Source organism: Vigna unguiculata, chromosome 4 (genome assembly GCF_037176805.1).
Source record: "Vigna unguiculata cultivar grain cowpea cultivar isolate G323 ecotype 2 chromosome 4, ASM3717680v1, whole genome shotgun sequence".
NCBI classification, from domain to species: Eukaryota; Viridiplantae; Streptophyta; class Magnoliopsida; order Fabales; family Fabaceae; genus Vigna; species Vigna unguiculata.
This window is the reverse complement of record NC_140795.1, coordinates 40,914,075-40,938,181: the sequence shown is the minus strand read 5'-3', so window position 1 is coordinate 40,938,181 and position 24,107 is coordinate 40,914,075. Positions and strand designations below refer to the sequence as shown.

The 24,107-nt window shown below is 26.8% G+C and overlaps 1 protein-coding gene and 2 long non-coding RNA genes across 8 annotated transcripts; 2 read left to right on the top strand and 1 right to left on the bottom strand.

The window, feature by feature from the left end:
- Positions 1-898: 898 nt before the first annotated feature.
- On the top strand, positions 899-2,203 carry LOC146887179 (uncharacterized). Its single transcript, XR_014994311.1, has 3 exons — positions 899-1,181; positions 1,266-1,323; positions 1,647-2,203. It is a non-coding gene; the product is annotated as an uncharacterized LOC146887179 (long non-coding RNA).
- Positions 2,204-8,744: 6,541 nt separating this feature from the next.
- On the bottom strand, positions 8,745-12,081 carry LOC146887178 (receptor-like protein EIX2). 6 transcript variants are annotated; one of them, XM_085672393.1, is made up of 3 exons: positions 11,620-12,081; positions 11,268-11,544; positions 8,745-11,213 (listed from the first exon to the last, which is right to left on the bottom strand). In XM_085672393.1, the coding sequence occupies exons 1-3, from the start codon at positions 12,053-12,055 to the stop codon at positions 8,756-8,758; spliced, it is 3,171 nt and encodes a 1,056-aa protein (XP_085528519.1). In that variant the 5' UTR covers positions 12,056-12,081; the 3' UTR covers positions 8,745-8,755. The 6 variants fall into 6 exon arrangements, with proteins under 6 accessions (XP_085528519.1, XP_085528521.1, XP_085528518.1 ...); XM_085672395.1 differs by having other exon boundaries at positions 8,745-10,997; positions 11,049-12,081; XM_085672392.1 differs by having other exon boundaries at positions 8,745-10,997; positions 11,076-12,081.
- Positions 12,082-13,188: 1,107 nt separating this feature from the next.
- LOC114189946 (uncharacterized) lies at positions 13,189-15,903 on the top strand. Its single transcript, XR_014994175.1, has 4 exons — positions 13,189-14,065; positions 14,149-14,206; positions 14,530-15,411; positions 15,494-15,903. It is a non-coding gene; the product is annotated as an uncharacterized LOC114189946 (long non-coding RNA).
- The last annotated feature ends 8,204 nt before the right edge of the window (positions 15,904-24,107 follow it).

Below are 24,107 nucleotides of genomic sequence, written 5' to 3'. Positions count from 1 at the left end.
CTCATTCTCTCTGCGACCGCCTTCTTTCTTCTTTCTCTCTCTTTCTCATTCTCTCTGGCACCGCCTTCTCACTTCTTTCTCTCTCTTTCTCTGTCTCTGTTTCTTCGCGTTCATCATGGTTTCTCTGCCTCTCTTAGCTTCTTCTCTAACATCTTCTTCTGTTCATCTTCTTCTTTTCATCGAGTTGTTTTTAAATCGCAAAAAAAGACTATGGAGATGGTTTATATTTTCTTCTTATATTTTGTGAGATCTAACTTTTTCATGCATTTTTTTACAGATTTTAACCCAGAAGTCGAATTTATTTTGAGTTTTCTCAACCGAACAACTCATCTTCTTCTTATATTTTCTGATATCTAACTTTTTGATGCATTTTTTTACAGGTTTAAAACCAGAAGTCGATTTTATTTAGAGTTTTCTCAACCGAACAACTCATTTCTTCTTATTTTTTGTCAGATCTATCTTTTTCATTCGTTTTTTAAGAGGTTTAAACCCAGAAGTCGTATTTATTTTGATTTTTCTCAAGCAAGCATCTCATTTTCTTCTTATATTTTGTCAGATCTAACTTTTTCATGCGTTTTTTTACAGGTAAGAACCCAGAAGTCGATTTTATTTTGAGTTTCTCAAGCGAACAACTCATTTTCTTCTTATATTTTGTCAGATCTAACTTTTTCATGCGCTTTTTTACAGGTAAGAACACAGAAGTCGATTTTATTTTGAGTTTTCTAAAGCGAACAACTCATTTTCTTCTTATTTTTTGTCAGATCTATCTTTTTCATGCGTTTTTTTACAAGTTTAAACCCAGAAGTCGTTTTTATTTTGAGTTTTCTCAAGCAAACATCTATTTTTCTTCTTATATTTTGTCAGATCTAACTTGTTCATGCGTTTTTTACAGGTTTAAACCCAGAAGTCGATTTTATTTTGAGTTTTCTCAACCGAACAACTCATTTTCTTCTTATATTTTGTCAGATCTAACTATTTGTTTCGTTTTTGTACAGGACTAATATGGTTCACTGCGACATATGCTTTTATTACGCAAATTTTGTTTTCATTTTGACCTTTCTCAAGCGAACAACTCATATTCTTCTTTTATTTTCTCAGATCTAACTATTTTTTTCCGATGATGGTATTTTCTAGGGTTGCTACATGTCTGATATGGTTCACTACGACAGATTTAACATCAGGTTTATAAAAACTTTTTATCTAACTATTTTTGGCGTTTATGTACTTTGATCTAACTGTTTCTTATATTTTTCTTCTGTTTACAGGCTTCAAATCAAGATTTCAAACTGATTCAAGAGTCTTTTTCGCTGTACAACTTAACTGGTAAGTAATTTGTATCAAAATCTACCTTTTTATTTACCAATTTATCTGTATTTTCCACCTTTTACAAGCAACTCGTTCATCTTCTTCATTTTTCTACCTTCAACTCTCTTGGTGTCATTTTTTTTTTCGTTCATGGTATTTTTTTAATAATGCATTCTATCAGCAGATCTCTTTATTGTTACCCGATTTACGTTTTTATTTGGACATTTTTCAAAGAGTTCATCATACACTATATTTTTTCAAAGTTCTACACCAAACAGAGTTAATCTAACTATTTTTTCCGTTTATCTACCTTGATCTAACTGTTTTTCTTCTGGATACAGGCTTCAAATCAAGATTTCAAAGTCATGCACGAGTGTTTTTCGCTGTACGACTTAACTGGTAAGTAATTTGTATCAAAATACCTTTTTCTTTACCAATTTATCTGTATTTTTCCACCTTTTACAAGTAAACCCTTCATCTTCTTCATTTTTCTACCTTAAACTCTGTTTGTGTCATTTTTTTTCGTTAATGGTATTTTTTTAATAATGCACTGTATCACCAAATCTCTTTATTTTCACCCAATTTTTGTTTTTATTCGGACATTTTTCAAAGAGTTCTTCACATTTTTCCAATCACCGTTTACTCCATCAAAACCATTTCGTTTACAAAACGTTTTGTATTCCAACCCCTTCAAATACAGCTTCGAATTTTTTTCCAAATCAACCTGTCAATCAGTATTCAAACGCATTAAATTTCACACTGCTCGAGATAATGATGGATAAACTGCTCCATCATCTGCCACTGCTCCATCATCTGCCACACGTTATAATTATTAAACTTTATTCTATTCCAATATTAAATACCCCTTCCTGAAAAAAATCAACATTAGTAAATTACATTAAATAATTTTTCTTATACTTTTACGATGCTTCATAATTCTTTTTGTTTTAACGTATTATTTTTTAATTCGTATTTATTAACCTGTACTTTTACCAGTTCAGACTGTCTAGTGTGTATGGATACTTCCAACAGCTATGACTTCTCCTATTCTTTATATATATATATATATATATATATATATATTCCCTATGTTTACCAATTCAAAGTCAGACATCTGATTTTTCTATTGTTACCCATTTTCTTCTCTTACAATTTTACTTCATCACCAACCTATTCTCCTACAATGGAATCCATGCCCACACCACAATCCATACTTTCTTCAGAAATGGTTGGCAGATTCATTTCTATGTTTTTGAAAGACCAGGTATATTTTTTGATTCAAACTCATTTATTTTTGTTATTTATATTTATTTATTTCTTTATTCTTAACTTGCTAATATTTTAAGGACTTTGGACACGTTCATAATACGCTATTGGAAGGACCTTGCTGCTAAATGGATTGTTGTTGATTACCAAAGTAATGTTCACCATGTTACTTACAACATGTATATTCACACTCCAATGATTACCCAGGGCTAGAACCAACTAAGATCTTTCTATGGAGATCATCAACTCTTTGCAGAAGATCACCCTGAATTGTTTTTTAAAGTTGAAAGTGAAAGAACAAGCAGAGATATCAAAGTTCTTTATCTATTTTTTTGGTATTAAAGTTGAAAATTTTGTATGTAATTTTGTTTGAACTTCTTTTATATATATATATATATATATATATATATATATATATATATATATATATATATATATATATATATATATATATATATATATATATATATAAAAGAAGATTTCAATTGGACTCTTATTTTGTATGCAGTTATTATATATCTCAATATAAAAGTTATATTTTATTCTCTTTTATTATATGTATTTTCCTTTTTTGTATTAGATTTTGTTCGACTTCATTTTAGTCAATATAAATTATTTTTAATTAGAAATTGAATTAATTAACATTAATTACCATTCCATATAAATTGGAAATTTAAACGTCAGTGAAATACATTAACTATTACTTATTAATTATTATTATTAAAATAATATAAGTTATAAAATAATTAAAATATTTTTTACCATTTTCATACTCAGAAGAATTTAAGATCAATTTTTATGGAAAAATAAATTTAAAATGACCGTTTAAAAAACTTTTTGTATTCCAACACCTTCAAGAAGTGGTTCGAATTATTTCCAAATCAACGTGTTAATCAGTATTCAAATGCATTAAATTTCGCATTGCTCGAGATAATGATAACGTGTCAATCAGTATTCAAATGCATTAAATTTCGCGCACTACTCGAGATAATGATGACTAAACTGCTATATCATCTGCTACACGTTTTAATTATTAAATGTTTTCATATTCCAATATTAAATACTGAATCGCAACCACGGAGCGTTTCATTTTTTAAAATAGATAAAATTAATTGCACTGTCCAGAGTTATCAACACCTCTCAAGACGATAATCATGATTGCTCTACATAATATTATTATCACTAACACGCTTTGATTACCGGTACCTCTCTTCACACTCAAAGAACGCTACTACATCTATAATTTACAATTTATCTTCTTTCAAATATACTCATATGGGTTCATATGTGTAGATCAGATTTCCATACATGTATTGAAATATACAACATTCATTTATTATAGTAAGAGAGTGTCATGTCCCAAAAAAACATAATTGGTGGTCTTCATAATTAATGTTTTGGAGCAGTAAGTATCATAAGATGACATTTTAGGAACCTTTACAAAGTTTTTTAGAGAAAGTAACTATTGTTTTTAAAATAAATTAAACTAAAAATCGTAATACAATAAATTAATTAGGATTTGGTGTGGAATTTACAAAATATTACACGATATTTACTGAAATGTTTCGTAGTTTTGAGAGTGAATACTTTCAAATATAATTTTCATGTTATTTGATACAATAATATTTACTGTTTAAGAATTATAATAGTGAAGTAAATGGAAATCATAAGTTACAATTTATTTTTAAAATAAATGCAAATCAAGGTAAAATCTAAATTTTCTAAATTTTTCAACAAACAAAATTGAAATAAAGTTCATGCTTCAATAAATATTTATTAAAGTTTAATAAGTTAAATCCATGAATTAAATATATTTGTTTGCTTCCTCATTCCAGTCCCACGTCTTACAAATTTCAGAGTACAAAAAATATTTATAATTTAAAATTAAAAGAATACATAATGATAACTACCAAATATTTTTATATAAATATTAATAGTTTCTCCTTTTTATAGACAAAATTAGTTATTTTTTTAATTTTTGTTTTAAAAATAATATTACATATTACACTTTTTTGAATCTGATTAATTAATAATTTCTTATTAATAAAAAATGCAAATAAAATTATTTACTTTAAATACATTTATTTATCAAATTAAAAATTAAAACTTTTTTTTACTTGGCTTGCTAGATATGCTTTTAATACTTTTCAAAAAATACTTTTCATCTTCCAGAAATTAAAAGATGTTTAGGAGAATAAAAACAACTTTTCAGTTTCTTTCAACACTACTTTCAAGATAAAAATTTGTCTCTTCCAACACATTTTTATAATCAATTAGCATTAATTATGAAGAAACCAACAACTTTTTTAGTGTCTCAATACAATGTTATATTTGAATTTATTGTATTATAATTTTAAATAGAAAATCTTTTAAAAAATCTACATACCTTCTTGAAAAACTTTTATACGGGGTCCAAAAATCTTCTCACATTCGCATAGAGTAAAAGTCATTTTGAATGACCAAAATCTCTAATAGTATATAATCTAATATATAATTATATACAATTGCAAAGCTAACAATACTGTTTTGAGTTCTAATGTGCATTGTCCCAAAATATACATCATTGGTCGTCTTCATAATTAATATTTTGAAGTAAATATGATAAAATAACAACTTTAGAAACTTTTACAAAGTTTCTTGGAGAAGGTAGCTAATTTTTATAAAATAAATCTAATTAAAGAACGTAATATAATAAATTAATTAGGATTTTGTGTGGAATTTACGGATATTACATGACTGAAATGTTTTGTAGAATCGAGAGTGAATACTTTAAAATATAATATTAAATCTTATTTGATAAGATAATATTTACTATTTCAGAATTTTTATAGTGAAGTAAATGCAAATCATAAACTACATTTTATTTTTATAATAAATACAAATTATAAAGGCATAATCCAAGTTTTTAAATTTTTGAACAAACAAAATTAAAATAAAGTTCTGACTCCATGAATTTGTCTCATTAATGATAACATAGACTTTTAAAAAGTTCAAAGTAGAAGAAAGATTTATAACTAACAAATATTTTTTTATATAAGTATTAATATTTTCTCCTCTTCTACAGAAAAATTATGTATTTTATTAATTTATTTTAAAAATAGTCATTACATATTACACTTTTCTTAAAATCTGATCAGTTAATAGTTTCTTAAAATTACTTACCTTAAATATATTTAATTACCAAATTAAAAATTAAGACTTTGTTTTTTTTTTACCTAGCTTACTGAAAAATATATTTATATTTTTCAAAATCTACTTTTCATCTTCCAAAAATATAAAGATGTTAAGAATTAAAACAATTTTCCAGTTTTTTCCAACACTACTTCCAAGCTATATTTTTTCAACCTCTTAAAGAACTTTTCAGTTTCTTCCAACCTACTTCCAAGATATATTTTTACGGCTTCTCAAAGATGAATGTCTTTGTCATTAAATAACATTAAATATTAGAAACCAACAACTTTTTGTGTTTCTCATTGCAATTTTATATATGAATTTATTGTATTAAAATTTTAAATGGAAAATATTTTAAAAATCTACCTACCTTTTTAAGAGAGCTTTATACAGTTTTCAAAAATCTTCTTAAATTTTAACGTAGCTTATGGAATAAACTTTATAAATCAACACTTACGTCTTTCAATATAAATGTCAAAAATATACAGAATAAATGGAAAACTTTTCGTCTTCCAAGAATTTTTCATTTTGAATTATGACTATTTATTATGAACAACAACAATCATGATTTGTGAGACTCAATGAATCATGGAGTATCAATCAAACACATAATTAGAGTTTAAGACATTCACGAAAAATATTATTTATCAATTTTAAGTATATAAAAAATATAAAAATTTTATATCATCATGTTATTTTTTGAGATGTTATATGCTTCTTTATTTATCACTAATGATTAATACAAAATGCAAAATTTTCTTCTATTAATGTGCTTGAAAATCGATTGATCTAATATTACTTATTATGGTTGTATTCTTAACTTTATATCAATTATGGTTTTTAAATATTGCATTGGAAACCAAAATCTTCGTCTATTAACGTGTTTGAAAACTGATTGATCTAATAATACTGATTATGGTTATATTCTTAACTTTATATCAATTTATGATTAAATTTAAATATTAATTTAAGAATAAATTTATATTTATGTAGCATTAATGTAATATTATCATTTTATATTTTTATATAATATTACATTACATTGAATTTACATTGGAAACTATTTTTTTTCATTTAATGTCCTTCGAAACTGAACTTTTCTTATAGTTGATTTTTGTAAACATCAAGCAGTAGATAATATTAGGTAATATATTCCTTCCGTGTGTTTTTAGAATAAATTTCAAAATTAATTCATTGAAAATAATATCGTTTTTAAGTTGTGAAAAATTAATCATAATACATATAATAATATTAATAAATTTTGGATTCAAATTTGAAATTGTAACGGACAGTAAAAGAAATAGAATGTGATAAAAAAATTAAATTTAACATTTAAAATGAAAAATATATACAAAAAGTTAATTTTTGTAATAAATACTTTAATATTTCTGATAAAAATATATAAATTCAAATATTCAAAAAATTTGATGACCCATAATGATATAATAATATATTATAAAATATAATAATATGTAACAATGTAAATATAAAATATAATAATATTAATATAATTAAAATATAAGGTAAAAATTATAAATTATAAATTTTTAAAATTTTTAAAGATATGGAAATAATTAACTATTTCAATTTCAATATTATTGCAAGATTAAAATTCATATACTGTGAAAATTGGAATTCGAAGTATATACAGTAACATTTTCTCTAAAAGCAAACTTTAGAATGAAAATGGTACTATTTGACTAATTAAACAAAAAATATACCAATAAAATTTAAATTTTAATATTAAAAAAAAATTGTAAAATAGTGTAGGTTTTTCAATAGATTCTTATAATGTCTCTAGACAACTTTCAAATATTTTTAACTTATGAGAAAGGTTTGTATTTTATATATTATCAAAATCTGAAAAATGATAAATTAAAATTTTTTTATGGAAATACATTAATATTCACAATTAAAAACAATAAAAGTTAAAAATATGATATAGAAAATAAACAAGTAATATAATATTTAGGAACCAAAGATCTATGATTCTTAATAATATAATAATATATTAACATATTAGTCCTAATATAATAATAATAGTAAAATTAATTAAAATATAGTGTAAAATAATAAATAAATAATTGTAAAATTTAAATATGAATTTTTAAATATTTTTCACATATTTTTTGACATTTTACACAAACTTAAACAATAATTTAAAAAATAATTTTTATAACATAGACATTGGTATATCATTACAAGTTAAAATTATACATTCTTAAAATTTTTAAAGATATAAAAATCACTAATAATGTCGATTTCAATATTTTTTTTCTAAATTAGGATATATATTGTCAAATTTGAAATTCAAAATACATAGTAATAAAGTTTGAATTTAAATTCTAAATTTTAAAAGCTATGAAATATGGGAGCAAAGTTAAAATTTGAAATTCAAAATTCAAAAAAATTGTAAAAAAAAGGACTCCAATAGAAGAGTCTATCAACGTCTAACCTTTGTATTTTTGCATAGTGTACTATTTATATTTGTCTACATAGTCTACATTTTGTAAGTTTTGATTGTTTACTATTTATATTTTGTTTGCAATATAACATTTGTATCTTTAAAGAATCTACTATTTATATTTAGGTGTAATTAGTCGGATAATACTCACTTTTGTTTGGATATGTCAGTTTCATACCCACTTTTACAAAGGTGTCAATTGGGTCCTAACTTTGGAAAATATGTCTCAATCAGGTCCCTTTGAGAAAAAAATATTAACGCCATTAATGTTAACGATATTTAAAATGACTTACAAGAGTGGAAGGAACCTAATTGAGACATTTTTTCAAAAGTTGGAATTCGATTGACACATTTTTAAAAGTGAGTATCAAACTGACACATCTGAAGAGAGTGAGTACTATCTGACTAATTAAACATTACATTTATATGCACGATCTATCATTTGTAGCTTTATATCGCTTACTCTTCACATTTTTTGTATCAGTCATTAATAATAAAAATAAGGAATATCATGGAAGCTGCAACATACCTTCTACTTTGTTGCATTCCCTATAACCATTCAAATATATAATTTATGAGTCTGTTCACAAATCTCATGTAATCCTTTCTCCAAGGATGCCAAAGTAGTATTGGCCCTAATAAGCCCCAAAATCCAGTAAAGAATCCTATCCCCATGCTCATGTATAATGCCTCGTAAAAGACACTGTCTTCATCACCATTGATTGCTTCAACTTCTGGGAACTTTACTGTCCTTTGATCTCCATCTCCAGGACAACTTTTGTTCAGTTGAAACCCACAAAGATCTCTGTTTCCTTCGAAACTACAGCCTTCAAAGGTTTCAAAATGTCTTCCTCGTGGGATTCTTCCCGAAAGAGAGTTGTGTGATAAATCTAACTTGCCTAGATCATCAATTTGAGAAAGAGAAAAAGGAATTCCTCCACTGATATGATTTCTTGATAAGTCAAGGGACTCCAGTGAACTTAAATTTCCCATCTCTGAAGGAATTTCTCCGCTTAGATAATTTCGAGATAAATTTAGAGAAACTAGGCCAGCCAAATATCCAATCTCTTTTGGTATTTCACCTGTTAAATTATTACTTGAAAGATCAATGCTCTTAAGTTGTAACTCTGGATCTGAAAACCACAGTTCCACACCTTTCCACATCCATGTTATGTTAAGTGTATAATTATCAGAACTGGATAAAAAAGCAGCAAAAGGTTCATGGTAAGTAAGATTGGTAGACCAATATATATTATTTAGAGTTGCACCTCTGTCGATGATCTTTTCAGACATTACAGTCAAATTCTTTAAGCATGTTGGAATACCTCTCGATAAGTAATTCCTTGAAAGATCCAATGATTGAATACGCTTTAAATAACAGAGATTAACTGGAAGATGTCCACTGAAGTGATTCCCTCGCATGTTCAAGATTATCAATTGCTGCATATTTTCTCCAATCCATGATGGTATTGGACCAGACAACATATTTTTACTCACATCCACCATAATTAAATTGCCGCAGTTCTTCAAAGTGGAAGGTAATTCACCCATTAGGTTATTGTCTCGTAAAACCAAGACTTCCAATTTAACAAGGCTGCCCATGGACACAGGAAGTCTCCCTGACAATTTATTGTTGCTTAAATCAAGAAACAATAACCGATCAACATTTTTCCAACAGTTTGGCAGTTCCCCCTTCATTTGATTGTTTGATAAATCTAAAGAAGCCAAATTTGCAGATATGCTTCGATCACATAAGAATGAAAACAAATTTGAAAATTTATTTTTGGAGAGCTTGAGCTTTGAAGCTTGCAGTAAAAAGGGTGGAATTTTGCCTTCAAATTGATTTGAATGCAGAAATATGAACGGTCTATACAGAAGCTTCAATGATATGTTGGGAATTGCACCAATGAGATTATTGTTAGACATATTTAACTTTCCCATATTTTGCAAGTTGTTCCAAAACCAGTCTGGTACGGGATCATTAAGCTTGCTATTAGAAATATCAAGAAACACTAAGGAACTTTGAGTCTGAAGCCAACTTGGAAATGTCGGGCCCAAATTACAAGACCCTAATCCCAACAACATTAATTGGAAAGGAGGAATCCAAGTGGGACCAATTTTTAGTGACAGCGAGTTATGTTGTAACTCCAAGCATACTAATTTGGAAAAATTAGAAAGATGGGATTCAATAACATCACCCTCTAAATCATTTGCAGCCAAATTAAGTTCAACCAATTCAGATAACAATCCAATGCTTTTAGGTAATGTTCCTGTAATGTTGTTAAGGGATAAAACCAAAAACTGAAACACGTGCTTGTTGCACCATGATGAATTCTGCAAGAAGCTAGAAATATTTCCACTCAGCTTGTTGTTTGAGAGGTCTAATTCTCGCAATGTGCAGATGTTCCCAAAGAAGGATGGAATTTCACCTTGCAGTTTGTTATCATAGAGGTAAAGAACTTCAAGAGAGTTCATTACTTTCCCAAATCCATCTGGAATGGGACCTTCCAACATGTTATCATAAAGTTCAAGTTCACAAATATTGGTAGTGGAGTTGAAGAGCCAGTAAAATATAGATGATGATTTCAACAGATTTGAGGAGAGATCAAGCGAGGCAAGAGAAGATGAAGAATTCGTAATTGAAATAGCTGAGATGAGAAAGTTATCATCCCTTAGACCACAATTTGACAAATAAAGATTTTGAAGTTTTGAACTGAAGTTGAAGCTACCTTGAAAGACCAATGAGGTCACATTATTATCAGAAAGGTCAAGGATCACAAGAGAAGGAAAACTTAAGTAGACAGGAGATGACAAAATAATGTTATTATCAGAAAGATAAAGCTCTTGAAGAATAAGGCTAAAGTTTGACAGCAGTTGAAATGTTGAGAATGTGAGTATATTAGAAGAAAGATCAAGGATGGTAAGAGACCTGGAAAAGTTGGAACATGAATAAAACAGAGATTGGATATCGGCATCTGAAAGAGAACAATCAACTAGCCTCAACTCTCTTAAATTTGGAAAAATAATCGTATGTAACCATTCAAGATTATGTAAGGAATACAAAGCAAGATTTGTTAGGGGATTTAGATTAGAGAGCCACTGTGCATCCTTAGATTTGACATCAAAATCACCAGAAAGTCTAAGAGTGTGCAAGAAAGGAAGATTCCCAACCTGGAAAGGAAGTGCTCCAGAAAATGAATTTTGACTAAGATCAAGATACGTCAACTGTGACAGATTCGCAAGTCGATAAGGGAGTTCCCCGTCGAGAAAATTGTTACTGAGATCCAGATACCTTAAGCGTATAAGGTTTCCAAGTTGATAAGGGATTTCCCCACAGAGAAAAGCGTTATTACTAAGATCTAGAGTCCGTAAATGTGTAAGGCTTCCAAGTTGGACAGGAATGCTGCCACTAGAAGCAGAAAAAGAGAGATTGAGATATCTTAAGTTGGTAAGTGAGGCAATGAGTTGTGGGATGTGACTCCCTACGAAACTATTGTAGCTGAGATCCAAATGTTGAATATTTTGCAAGGCAATCAATGAACTGATATTCCTTGTACCTCTCAAATATTGTGCATTCGAACCACGGAGACGAAGGATGGTTACATGAGCTGTTATACGGTCACAACGAATACCTTTCCATTTGCAACAATCTGTACTGTTTTCATCATCCCTCCATGTAGACAGCATGCCATAGGCATCTATGAGGCCATGTTTGAAGTTAAGAAGTGCCTGTCTCTCCCTCTCAATGCACTTTATTTCTGCGCTATTGTTCAACCCGAGAATGGGTCCTGCATCATGCAACAACAGCAGAAGAAGTGCATAAAACAGTTTCAGATAATAACTACACATTATGTAGTAGCTGATATCAAACAAGTAACACTAAAACAGAGGTTTTTAACTATTCATGGCAAAACCAACCAATAGGATTTATATATATGGCTGATAGTGTGGCTAACGGATTAACGTGTATATACTTTATTTCCTTAACTACCCTTTGGTGGTATTCAATTTAAATTCGTTTTTCTTTCTCTCTTGTTTATGCTAATACTTATTTATACTTTTTATTATCTGAGATCATTTCTAACTTTCTTATAAAGTATCCAACCAATCAACTGCTTTCTTTTTTATATTATCAAGAGCATTTTTGAAAAAAAAAAAATAGCAACCTAGTCTTTTTAATAACATTATCAAAAAAGGTCACTAGTTGACATGTGTGGTTCACCTTAGAGTACGTTTTGAAAATGTCCCTTTCTAAGAAATGCTTGATTACAAAAAACTTTTAAATTTGATGTGATTGCATTCCTTGCAGGCAAATGATAATTAGGTGATTATTATTTCTTTTATAAAATTTCATTTTTTGTGTTTGTCATTTCAATTCATACTCTTATCTTGGTATAAGTAATACCTTCTTATATTCTTTAATCTAGTGGTCAGGATTGAAAATGTGTAATATCTTCATTATAGAATAAATTATTGTAGGCCCTCTGTTAAATAGTATATATATCTAATACTATATACAATTGGGAACTAACAAAAGGCAAGATTTTCAATTGAATAATATATCTGACCTACTTCTCAATTCAAATTTTTATCTACAAAAGGTAAAAACGCTGATGTGTCAATCTCTCAGCATTTTGAAGTCTGAAAAAAAAATGGAAAAGAAATTGAAAACCGAAAGTTTTAATTAAAACTTCTTTCTCTCTCTTCCTCAGTCTTCTCACATTCCTCTTTCTCAATTCTTTCTCTCTCTTTCTCATTCTCTCTGCGACCGCCTTCTTTCTTCTTTCTCTCTCTTTCTCATTCTCTCTGGCACCGCCTTCTCACTTCTTTCTCTCTTTGTCTTTGTTTCTCCGCGTTCATCATGGTTTCTCTGCCTTTCTTAGCTTCTTCTCTAACATCTTCTTCTGTTCATCTTCTTCTTTTCATTGAGTTGTTTTTAAATCGCAAAAGAACGACTATGGAGATGGTTTATAGTTTTTTCTGAGCTTTGTTCTGTTCATCTTCTTCTGTTCATCATTTTTTTTTCTTTACAGGCTTCAACTGACGCTTACAAAGACATGCATCTGAGATTTACCGTTCATCTGTCCATTTTTTTTGTGGATATCTATTTTTCTTCTTATATTTGTCAGATCTAACTTTTTCATGCGTTTTTTTACAGGTTTAAACCCAGAAGTCGTATTTATTTTGATTTTTCTCAAGCAAGCATCTCATTTTCTTCTTATATTTTGTCAGATCTAACTTTATCATGCGTTTTTTTACAGGTAAGAACCCAGAAGTCGATTTTATTTTGAGTTTCTCAAGCGAACAACTCATTTTCTTCTTATATTTTGTCAGATCTAACTTTTTTCATGCGCCTTTTTACAGGTAAGAACACAGAAGTCGATTTTATTTTGAGTTTTCTAAAGCGAACAACTCATTTTCTTCTTATTTTTTGTTAGATCTATCTTTTTCATGCGTTTTTTTACAGGTTTAAACCCAAAAGTCGTTTTTATTTTGAGTTTTCTCAAGCGAACATCTATTTTTCTTCTTATATTTTGTCAGATCTAACTTTTTTATGCGTTTTTTTACAGGTTTAAACCCAGAAGTCGATTTTATTTTGAGTTTTCTCAACCAAACAACTCATTTTCTTCTTATATTTTGTCAGATCTAACTATTTGTTTTGTTTTTGTACATAACTAATATGGTTCACTGAGATATATGGTTTTATTACGCAGATTTCGTTTTCATTTTGACCTTTCTCAAGCGAACAACTCATATTCTTCTTTTATTTTCTCAGATCTAACTATTTTTTTCCGATGATGGTATTTTCTAGGATTGCTACATGTCTAATATGGTTCACTGCGACAGATTTAACATCAGGTTTATAAAAAAATTTATCTAACTATTTTTGGCGTTTATGTACTTTGATCTAACTGTTTCTTATATTTTTCTTCTGTTTACAGGCTTCAAATCAAGATTTCAAACTGATTCAAGAGTCTTTTTCGCTGTACAACTTAACTGGTAAGTAATTTGTATCAAAATCTACCTTTTTATTTACCAATTTATCTGTATTTTTCCACCTTTTACAAGCAACCCGTTCATCTTCTTCATTTTTCTACCTTCAACTCTCTTGGTGTCATTTTTTTTTCGTTCATGGTATTTTTTAATAATGCATTCTATCAGCAGATCTCTTTATTGTTACCCGATTTACGTTTTTATTTAGACATTTTTCAAAGAGTTCATCATACACTATATTTTTTCAAAGTTCTACACCAAAAAGAGTTAATCTAACTATTTTTTTTCGTTTATCTACCTTGATCTAACTGTTTTTCTTCTGGATACAGGCTTCAAATCAAGATTTCAAAGTCATGCACAAGTCTTTTTCGCTTTACAACTTAACTGGTAAGTAATTTGTATCAAAATACCTTTTTCTTTACCAATTTATCTGTATTTTTCCACCTTTTACAAGCAAACCCTTCATCTTCTTCATTTTTCTACCTTAAACTCTGTTTGTGTCATTTTTTTTCGTTAATGGTATTTTTTAATAATGCACTGTATCACCAAATCTCTTTATTTTTACCCAATTTTTGACTTTATTCGGACATTTTTCAAAGAGTTCTTCACATTTTTCCAATCACCGTTTACTCCATCAAAACCATTTCGTTTACAAAACGTTTTGTATTCCAACCCCTTCAAATACTGCTTCGAATTTTTTCCAAATCAACCTGTCAATCAGTATTCAAACGCATTAAATTTCGCACTGCTCGAGATAATGATGAATAAACTGCTTCATCATCTGCCACACGTTATAATTACTAAACTTTACTCTATTCCAATATTAAATACCCCTTCCTGAAAAAAATCAACATTAGTAAATTACATTAAATAATTCTTCTTATACTTTTACGACGCTTCATAATTCTTTTTTTAACGTATTATTTTTTAATTCGTATTTATTATCCTGTACTTTTACCAGTTCAGACTGTCCAGTATGTACGGATACTTCCAACAACTATGATTTCTCCTATTCTTTTTATATATATATTCCCTATGTTTACCAATTCACAGTCAAACATCTGATTTTTCTACTGTTACCCATTTTCTTCTCTTACAATTTTACTTCATCACCAACCTATTCTCCTGCAATGGAATCCATGCCCACACCACAATCCATACTTTTTTCAGAAATGGTTGGCAGATTCATTTCTATGTTTTTGAAAGACCATGTATATTTTTTGATTCAAACTCATTTATTTTTGTTATTTATATTTATTTATTTCTTTATTCTTAACTTGCTAATCTTTTAAGGACTTTGGACACGTCGACCGAGTGTTCATAATACGCTGTTGGAAGGACCTTGCTACTAAATGGATTGTTGTTGATTACCAAAGTAATGTTCACCATGTTACTTACAACATGGATATTCACACTCCAATGATTACCCAAGGCTGGAACCAACTAAGATCTTTCTATGGAGATCATCAACTCTCTGCAGAGGATCACCCTGAATTGTTTTTTGAAATTGAAAGTGAAAGAACAAGCAGAGATATCAAAGTTCTTTATCCATTTTTTTGGTATTAAAGTTGAAAATTTTGTATGTAATTTTGTTTGAACTTCTTATATATATCAATATATAAGAAGATTTCAATTGGACTCTTATTTTGTATGCAGTTATTATATATCTCAATATAAAAGTTATATTTTATTCTCTTTTATTATATGTATTTTCCTTTTTTGTATTAGATTTTGTTCGACTTCATTTTAGTCAATATAAATTAGTTTTAATTAGAAATTGAATTAATTAACATTAATTACCATTCCATATAAATTGTAAATTTAAAAGTCAGTGAAATACAATAACTATTACTTATTAATTATTATTATTAAAATAATATAAGTTATAAAATAATTAAAATATTTTTCACCATTTTCATAGTCAGAAGAATTTAAGATCAATTTTTATGGAAAAATAAATTTAAAATGACTGTTTAAAAAACTTTTTGTATTCCAACGCCTCCAAAAAGTGGTTCGAATTATCTCCAAATCAACGTGTCAATCAGTATTCAAATGCATTAAATTTTGCACTGCTCGAGATAATGATGACAACGTGTCAATCAGTATTCAAATGCATTAAATTTGGCACTGCTCGAGATAATGAGGATTAAACTGCTATATCATCTGCTACACGTTTTAATTATTAAATGTTTTCATATTCCAATATTAAATACTAAATCGTCAACCAAGGAGCGTTTCATTTTTTTAAATTTCTCTTCATTATGGTTTTCACTTCTCAAGATAAAATTAATTGCACTGTCTAGAGTTATCAACACTTCACAAGACGATAATCATGATTGCTCTACGTAATATTATTATCACTAACACGCTTTGATTACCAGTACCTCTCTTCACACTCAAAGATCGCTGCTACGTCTACAATTTACAACTTATCTTTCTTTCAAGGATACTCATATGGGTTCATATGTGTAGATCAGATTTCCACACATGTATTGGAATATACAACATTCATTTATTATAGTAAGAGAGTGTCATGTCCCAAAAAAACATAATTGGTGGTCTTCATAATTAATGTTTTGGAGCAGTAAGTGTCATAATATGACATTTTAGGAACCTTTACAAAGTTTTTTAGAGAAAGTAACTATTGTTTTTAAAATAAATTAAACTAAAAATGGTAATACAATAAATTAATTAGGATTTGGTGTGGAATTTACAAAATATTACATGATATTTACTGAAATGTTTCGTAGTTTTGAGAGTGAATACTTTCAAATATAATTTTCATGTTATTTGATATAATAATATTTACTGTTTAAGAATGATAATAGTGAAGTAAATGGAAATCATAAGTTACAATTTATTTTTAAAATAAATGCAAATCGAGGTAAAATCTAAATTTTCTAAATTTTTCAACAAACAAAATTGAAATAAAGCTCATGCTTCAATAAATATTTATTAAAGTTTAATAAGTTAAATCCATGAATGAAATATATTTGTTTGCTTCCTCATTCTAGTCTCACGTCTTAAAAATTTCAGAGTACAAAAAATATTTATAATTTAAAATTAAAAGAATACATAATGATAACTACCAAATATTTTTATATAAATATTAATAGTTTCTCCTTTTTTATAGACAAAATTAGTTATTTTTTTAATTTTTGTTTTAAAAATAATATTACATATTACAGTTTTTTGAATCTGATTAATTAATAATTTCTTATTAATAAAAAATGCAAATAAAATTATTTACTTTAAATATATTTATTTACCAAATTAAAAATTAAAACTTTTTTTTTACTTGGCTTGCTAGATATGCTGTTAATACTTTTCAAAAAATACTTTTCATCTTCCAGAAATTAAAAGATGTTTAGGAGAATAAAAACAAATTTTCAGTTTCTTTCAACACTACTTTCAAGATAAAAATTTGTCTCTTCCAACACATTTTTATAATCAATTTAAATTAGCATTAATTATGAAGAAACCAACAACTTTTTTAGTGTCTCAATACAATGTTATATTTGAATTTATTGTATTATAATTTTAAATGAAAAATATTTTAAAAAATCTACATACCTTCTCGAAAAACTTTTATACGGGGTCCAAAAATCTTCTCACATTCCCATAGAGTAAAAGTCATTTTGAATGACCAAAATCTCTAATAGTATATAATCTAATATATAATTATATACAATTGCAAAGCTAACAATATTGTTTTGAGTTCTAATGGCATTGTCCCAAAATATACATCATTGGTGGTCTTCATAATTAATATTTTGAAGTAAATATGATAAAATAACAACTTTAGAAACTTTTACAAAGTTTCTTGGAGATGGTAGCTAATTTTTATAAAATAAATCTAATTAAAGAACGTAATATAATAAATTAATTAGGATTTTGTGTGGAATTTACGAATATTACATGACTGAAATGTTTTGTAGAATCGAGAGTGAATACTTTAAAATATAATATTAAATCTTATTTGATAAAATAATATTTACTATTTCAGAATTGTTATAGTGAAGTAAATGCAAATCATAAACTACATTTTATTTTTATAATAAATACAAATTATAAAGGCATAATCCAAGTTTTTAAATTTTTGAACAAACAAAATTAAAATAAAGTTTTGACTCCATGAATTTGTCTCATTAATGATAACATAGACTTTTAAAAAGTTCAAAGTAGAAGAAAGATTTATAACTAACAAATATTTTTTATATAAGTATTAATATTTTCTCCTCTTCTACAGAAAAATTATGTATTTAATTTATTTTAAAAATAGTCATTACATATTACACTTTTCTTAAAATCTGATCAGTTAATAGTTTCTTTAAATTAGTTACCTTAAATATATTTAATTACCAAATTAAAAATTAAGACTTTGTTTTTTTTACCTAGCTTACTGAAAAATATATTTATATTTTTCAAAATCTACTTTTCATCTTCCAAAAATATAAAGATGTTAAGAATTAAAACAATTTTCCAGTTTTTTCCAACACTACTTCCAAGCTATATTTTTTCAACCTCTTAAAGAACTTTTCAGTTTCTTCCAACCTACTTCCAAGATATATTTTTACGGCTTCTCAAAGATGAATGTCTTTGTCATTAAATAACATTAAATATTAGAAACCAACAACTTTTTGTGTTTCTCATTGCAATGTTATATATGAATTTATTGTATTAAAATTTTAAATGGAAAATATTTTAAAAATCCACCTACCTTTTTAAGAGAGCTTTATACAGTTTTCAAAAATCTTCTTAAATTTTAACGTAGCTTATTGAATCAACTTTATAAATCAACACTTACGTCTTTCGATATACATGTAAAAAATATACAGAATAAATGGAAAACTTTTCGTCTTCCAAGAATTTTTCATTTTGAATTATGACTATTTATTATGAACAACAACAATCATGATTTGTGGGACTCAATGAATCATGAAGTATCAATCAAACACATAATTAGAGTTTAAGACATTCACAAAAAATATTATTTATCAATTTTAAGTATATAAAAAATATAAAAATTTTATATCATCATGTTGTTTTTTGAGATGTTATATGCTTCTTTATTTATCGCTAATGATTAATACAAAACGCAAAATCTTCTTCTATTAATATGCTTGAAAACCGATTGATCTAATATTACTTATTATGGTTGTATTCTTAACTTTATATCAATTATGGTTTTAAAATATTGCATTGGAAACCAAAATCTTCTTCTATTAACGTGTTTGAAAACTGATTGATCTAATAATACTGATTATGGTTGTATTCTTAACTTTATATCAATTTATGATTAAATTTAAATATTAATTTAAGAATAAATTTATATTTATGTAGGATTAATGTAATATTATCATTTTATATTTTTATATAATATTACATCACATTGAATTTACATTGGAAACTATTTTTTTTCATTTAATGTCCTTCGAAACTGAACTTTTCTTATAGTTGATTTTTGTAAACATCAAGCAGTAGATAATATTAGGTAATATATTCCTTCCGTGTGTTTTTAGAATAAATTTCAAAATTAATTCATTGAAAATAATATCGTTTTTAAATTGTGAAAAATTAATCATAATACATATAATAATATTAATAAATTTTGGATTCAAATTTGAAATCGTAACGGACAGTAAAAGAAATAGAATGTGATAAAAAAAATTAAATTTAACATTTAAAATGAAAAATATATACAAAAAGTTCATTTTTGTAATAAATACTTGAATATTTCTGATAAAAATATATAAATTCAAATATTCAAAAAATTTGATGACCCATGATATAATAATATATTATAAAATATAATAATATGTAACAATGTAAATATAAAATATAATAATATTAATATAATTAAAATATAAGGTAAAAATTATAAATTATAAATTTTTTAAACTTTTAAAGATATGGAAATAATTAACTATTTCAATTTCAATATTATTGCAAGATTAAAATTCATATATTGTGAAAATTGGAATTCGAAGTATATACAGTAACATTTTCTCTAAAAGCAATTACCAAACTGAAACTTTAGAATGAAAGTGGTACTATTTGATTAATTAAACAAAAAATATACCAATAAAATTTAAATTTTAACATTAAAAAAAATTGTAAAATAGCGTAGGTTTTTCAATAAATTCTTATAATGTCTCTAAACAACTTTCAAATATTTTTAACTTATAAGAAAGGTTCGTATTTTATATATTATCAAAATATGAAAAAATGATAAATTAAAAAAATTTAATGGAAATACATTAATATTCACAATTAAAAACAATAAAAGTTAAAAATATGATATAGAAAATAAACAAGTAATATAATATTTAGGAACAAAAGATCTATGGTTCTTAATAATATAATAATATATTAACATATTAGTCCTAATATAATAATAATAGTAAAAATAATTAAAATATAGTGTAAAATAATAAATAAATAATTGTAAAATTTAAATATGAATTTTTAAATATTTTTAAATATTTTTCACATATTTTTTTACATTTTACACAAACTTAAACAATAATTTAAAAAATAATTTTTATAACATACACATTGGTATATCATTACAAGTTAAAATTATACATTCTTAAAATTTTTAAAGATATAAAAATCACTAATAATGTCAATTTCAATATTTTTTTTCTAAATTAGGATATATATTGTCAAATTTGAAATTCAAAATATATAGTAATAAAGTTTGAATTTAAATTCTAAATTTCAAAAGCTATGAAATATGGGAGCAAAGTTAAAATTTGAAATTCAAAATCCAAAAAAATTGTAAAAAAAGGACTTCAATAGAAAAGTCTATCAATGTCTAACCTTTGTATTTTTGCATAGTGTACTATTTATATTTGTCTACATAGTCTACATTTTGTAAGTTTTGATTGTTTACTATTTATATTTTGTTTGCAGTCTAACATTTGTATCTTTAAAGAATCTACTATTTATATTTAGGTGTAATTAGTCGGATAATACTCACTTTTGTTTGGATATGTCAGTTTCATACCCACCTTTACAAAGGTGTCAATTGGGTCCTAACTTTGGAAAATATGTCTCAATCAGGTCCCTTTGAGAAAAAAATATTAACGCCATTAATGATATCGATATTTAAAACGACTTACAAGAGTGAAAGGAACCTAATTGAGACATTTTTTCAAAAGTTGGGATTCGATTGACACATTTTCAAAAGTGAGTACCAAACTGACACATCTGAAGAGATTGAGTACTATCTGACTAACTAAACATTACATTTATATGCACGATCTATCATTTGTAGCTTTATATCGCTTACTCTTCACATTTTTTATATCGTCTAATGTTTGTATCTTTATTAAGTCTACTCAACAATTTCTATATTGTCCATCATTTTTATTATTAGAGAAACAACTATTATATTTTTCTACATTTTTTACTCAATATTTCATTCAAAATTAAATTTGATTTCTTAATTTTAATTATCTAAATCTTAATATATTATTTAAAATAATTATATATAATACATTTTATTAAAAATATATATAAATAACTTAAATATATTTTTATTATAAAATCAATTAAAATATTATTATTGAATTTTATAAAATAAAATTTATATTAAATTTAATTATATTTTTATAATTTCAAATTTAATTTAATAAATATACTGTAATTTTTAATTTTAAAATTCGATATCCCGTGCATTGCACGGGTAAAAATACTAGTATATAATATTTCAAGACTCTTGAATTCATTATATATATTTATAATTCAATATTTTAAATAATATTGTTTACTCCTGAAATTTTAAACATATTTTACATAACGGTTTTCATTTTTTCCCTATCCACTTTTGATCTCTTAAGTAGAGCCCAGGCCAAGTGATGGTCCTCTAGCTTTTGGCCTTTTTAGAAAAATTGTTCAGCTTTTTTACCATATCTCATCCTCCAAATTTCTTTACTCTTCATAGTTCTTTTTGTTTCTCTCAAATTCGGTTGTTTCTACTCATTCAAATAGAAGCTGAGCTAGGGCTAATGTGAGCTACTACTTCGAGCTCACCAAACATTTTTTCTCCATGTAAGTAAATCCCCAACTTTTGTTCCATTTTCGTTTTCTGTCCCTATAAGCTTTAGTTCCATGTTCAACTCTGAACTACTTTCCTTTTCGTCCTCCTATGTTCTGTTTTCAGCTCCTTAAGCAGTTCCAAGTTCTGGTTAGGGATGTCAACGGGGCGGGTAGGGTACGGGTAGTAGCTCCCCCGTACCCTACCCGCTGGATAAATATTCGCCCCGTATCCGTACCCATATCCGTCGGGTATCCGTTATGCGGGTACCCGTCTATTTTTTTCATACCCGCGGATATCCACGGGTACCCGCAGATATTTACAAAATTATTTAAAAAACAAATATTTAATCATAAATTCAAATAAAATACATCACTGTCATAAATTTTAAATAAATTTCAAACTAACTCAAGTCCATACAAGTCCAAATAATTATAAAAATAAATATAAAATGACATTCATGAAAATTCTTTAATTATTGTTTTGATCAACAAGCCCACTTTCTCCGATTGATTCCTGAAATAATCAAATAATAAACCTCAATTGTCACGTGTCAAGTATTCTTATTTTGATTCCATCATTTGACAACAAGCATATCATAAACGTCACTATCTATATATGGTTTGATGTATATGCCCAATTTCAAAGAAGGGAAAGAGAAAAATGTCAAGGGATCTACTTGAAAGAAGACAACATACCAATACTTAAAGTTGGAAGAATGAAGACAGAAGAAAGATGTGCAGCTTATAAAAAATTAGGACAAAATGTTTTTTACTAATATATATATATATATATATATATATATATATATATATATATATATATATATATATATATATATATATATATATATATATATATATATATATATATATATATATATATATATATATATATATATATAAGGGTATTTTTGTGAATTAAAGTTTAGCGGGTACGGGTATCCACGGGTACGGATACTATGATACCCGTACCCGCCCCGTTAACATGCGGGTATCAAAAATACCTGTACCCACAGGTAGCGGGTATCCATTTTTAATATCCATTTCTTACCCATTGCGGGTTTTATACGCGGATACCCACGGGTACGGATATTTTTGACATCCCTAGTTCTGGTGTTCCTTCCTCTTAGGGTTCCCCCTCACAGTAGCTTTTGTCAAGATAAGGAAAACTAGAGTTTTCACGTTTTCTTGAAGTATCTTGTATGTTTTGGCTCTGTTTTATGTTTAAGATGCACATTTGATGACTATGATTGTATAAGAATGAGTCTGGCTGTGATTTGTGTTGATTTACTGGCTTGCATGCGTTAATAGGAGAGAACCCTGCTATTTTCGTAGGTTCTCATCACCATGGTTAAATATGTCTTTGATGTTCATTGTTCATGTTTGTTGTCTTTATTTGTTTCTTCATCATTTGTCCACCGTGAATCCAACCGTTTAAGACTATGTTCCTAAGTTTGCATTTCCCTCGTCTGAACCCTAAAAATGATAGATGATATGTTTGATTTATTTCTTTTTGTATATGTATCACAAAAGCATGAAAATCGTAAGAAAATCTATTTCAGTACTAATTCTCAATTTTTACCTATGTTCCTTGTTTCTAGTTCATCTGGTGATATTAAATTTTGGTCTAATTTTTGAAGTTGTTTAATACGGTGTGAGAGTTGCTGAATGATTTATTTATTTTAATACGACAATAGGCTTCAGTTACCCAATGAACCAAAGCGTACAGTCGAATTCAGAACTGAAACCTATTTCTTTATTTATTTCTTATAAACTTATATTTTTTCGAGCATTGATTTTAGAGATAGTGAAGTCTAGTGTTTATGTTTACGCTTCAGTTCGTAATCAAAATCAAAAGTGG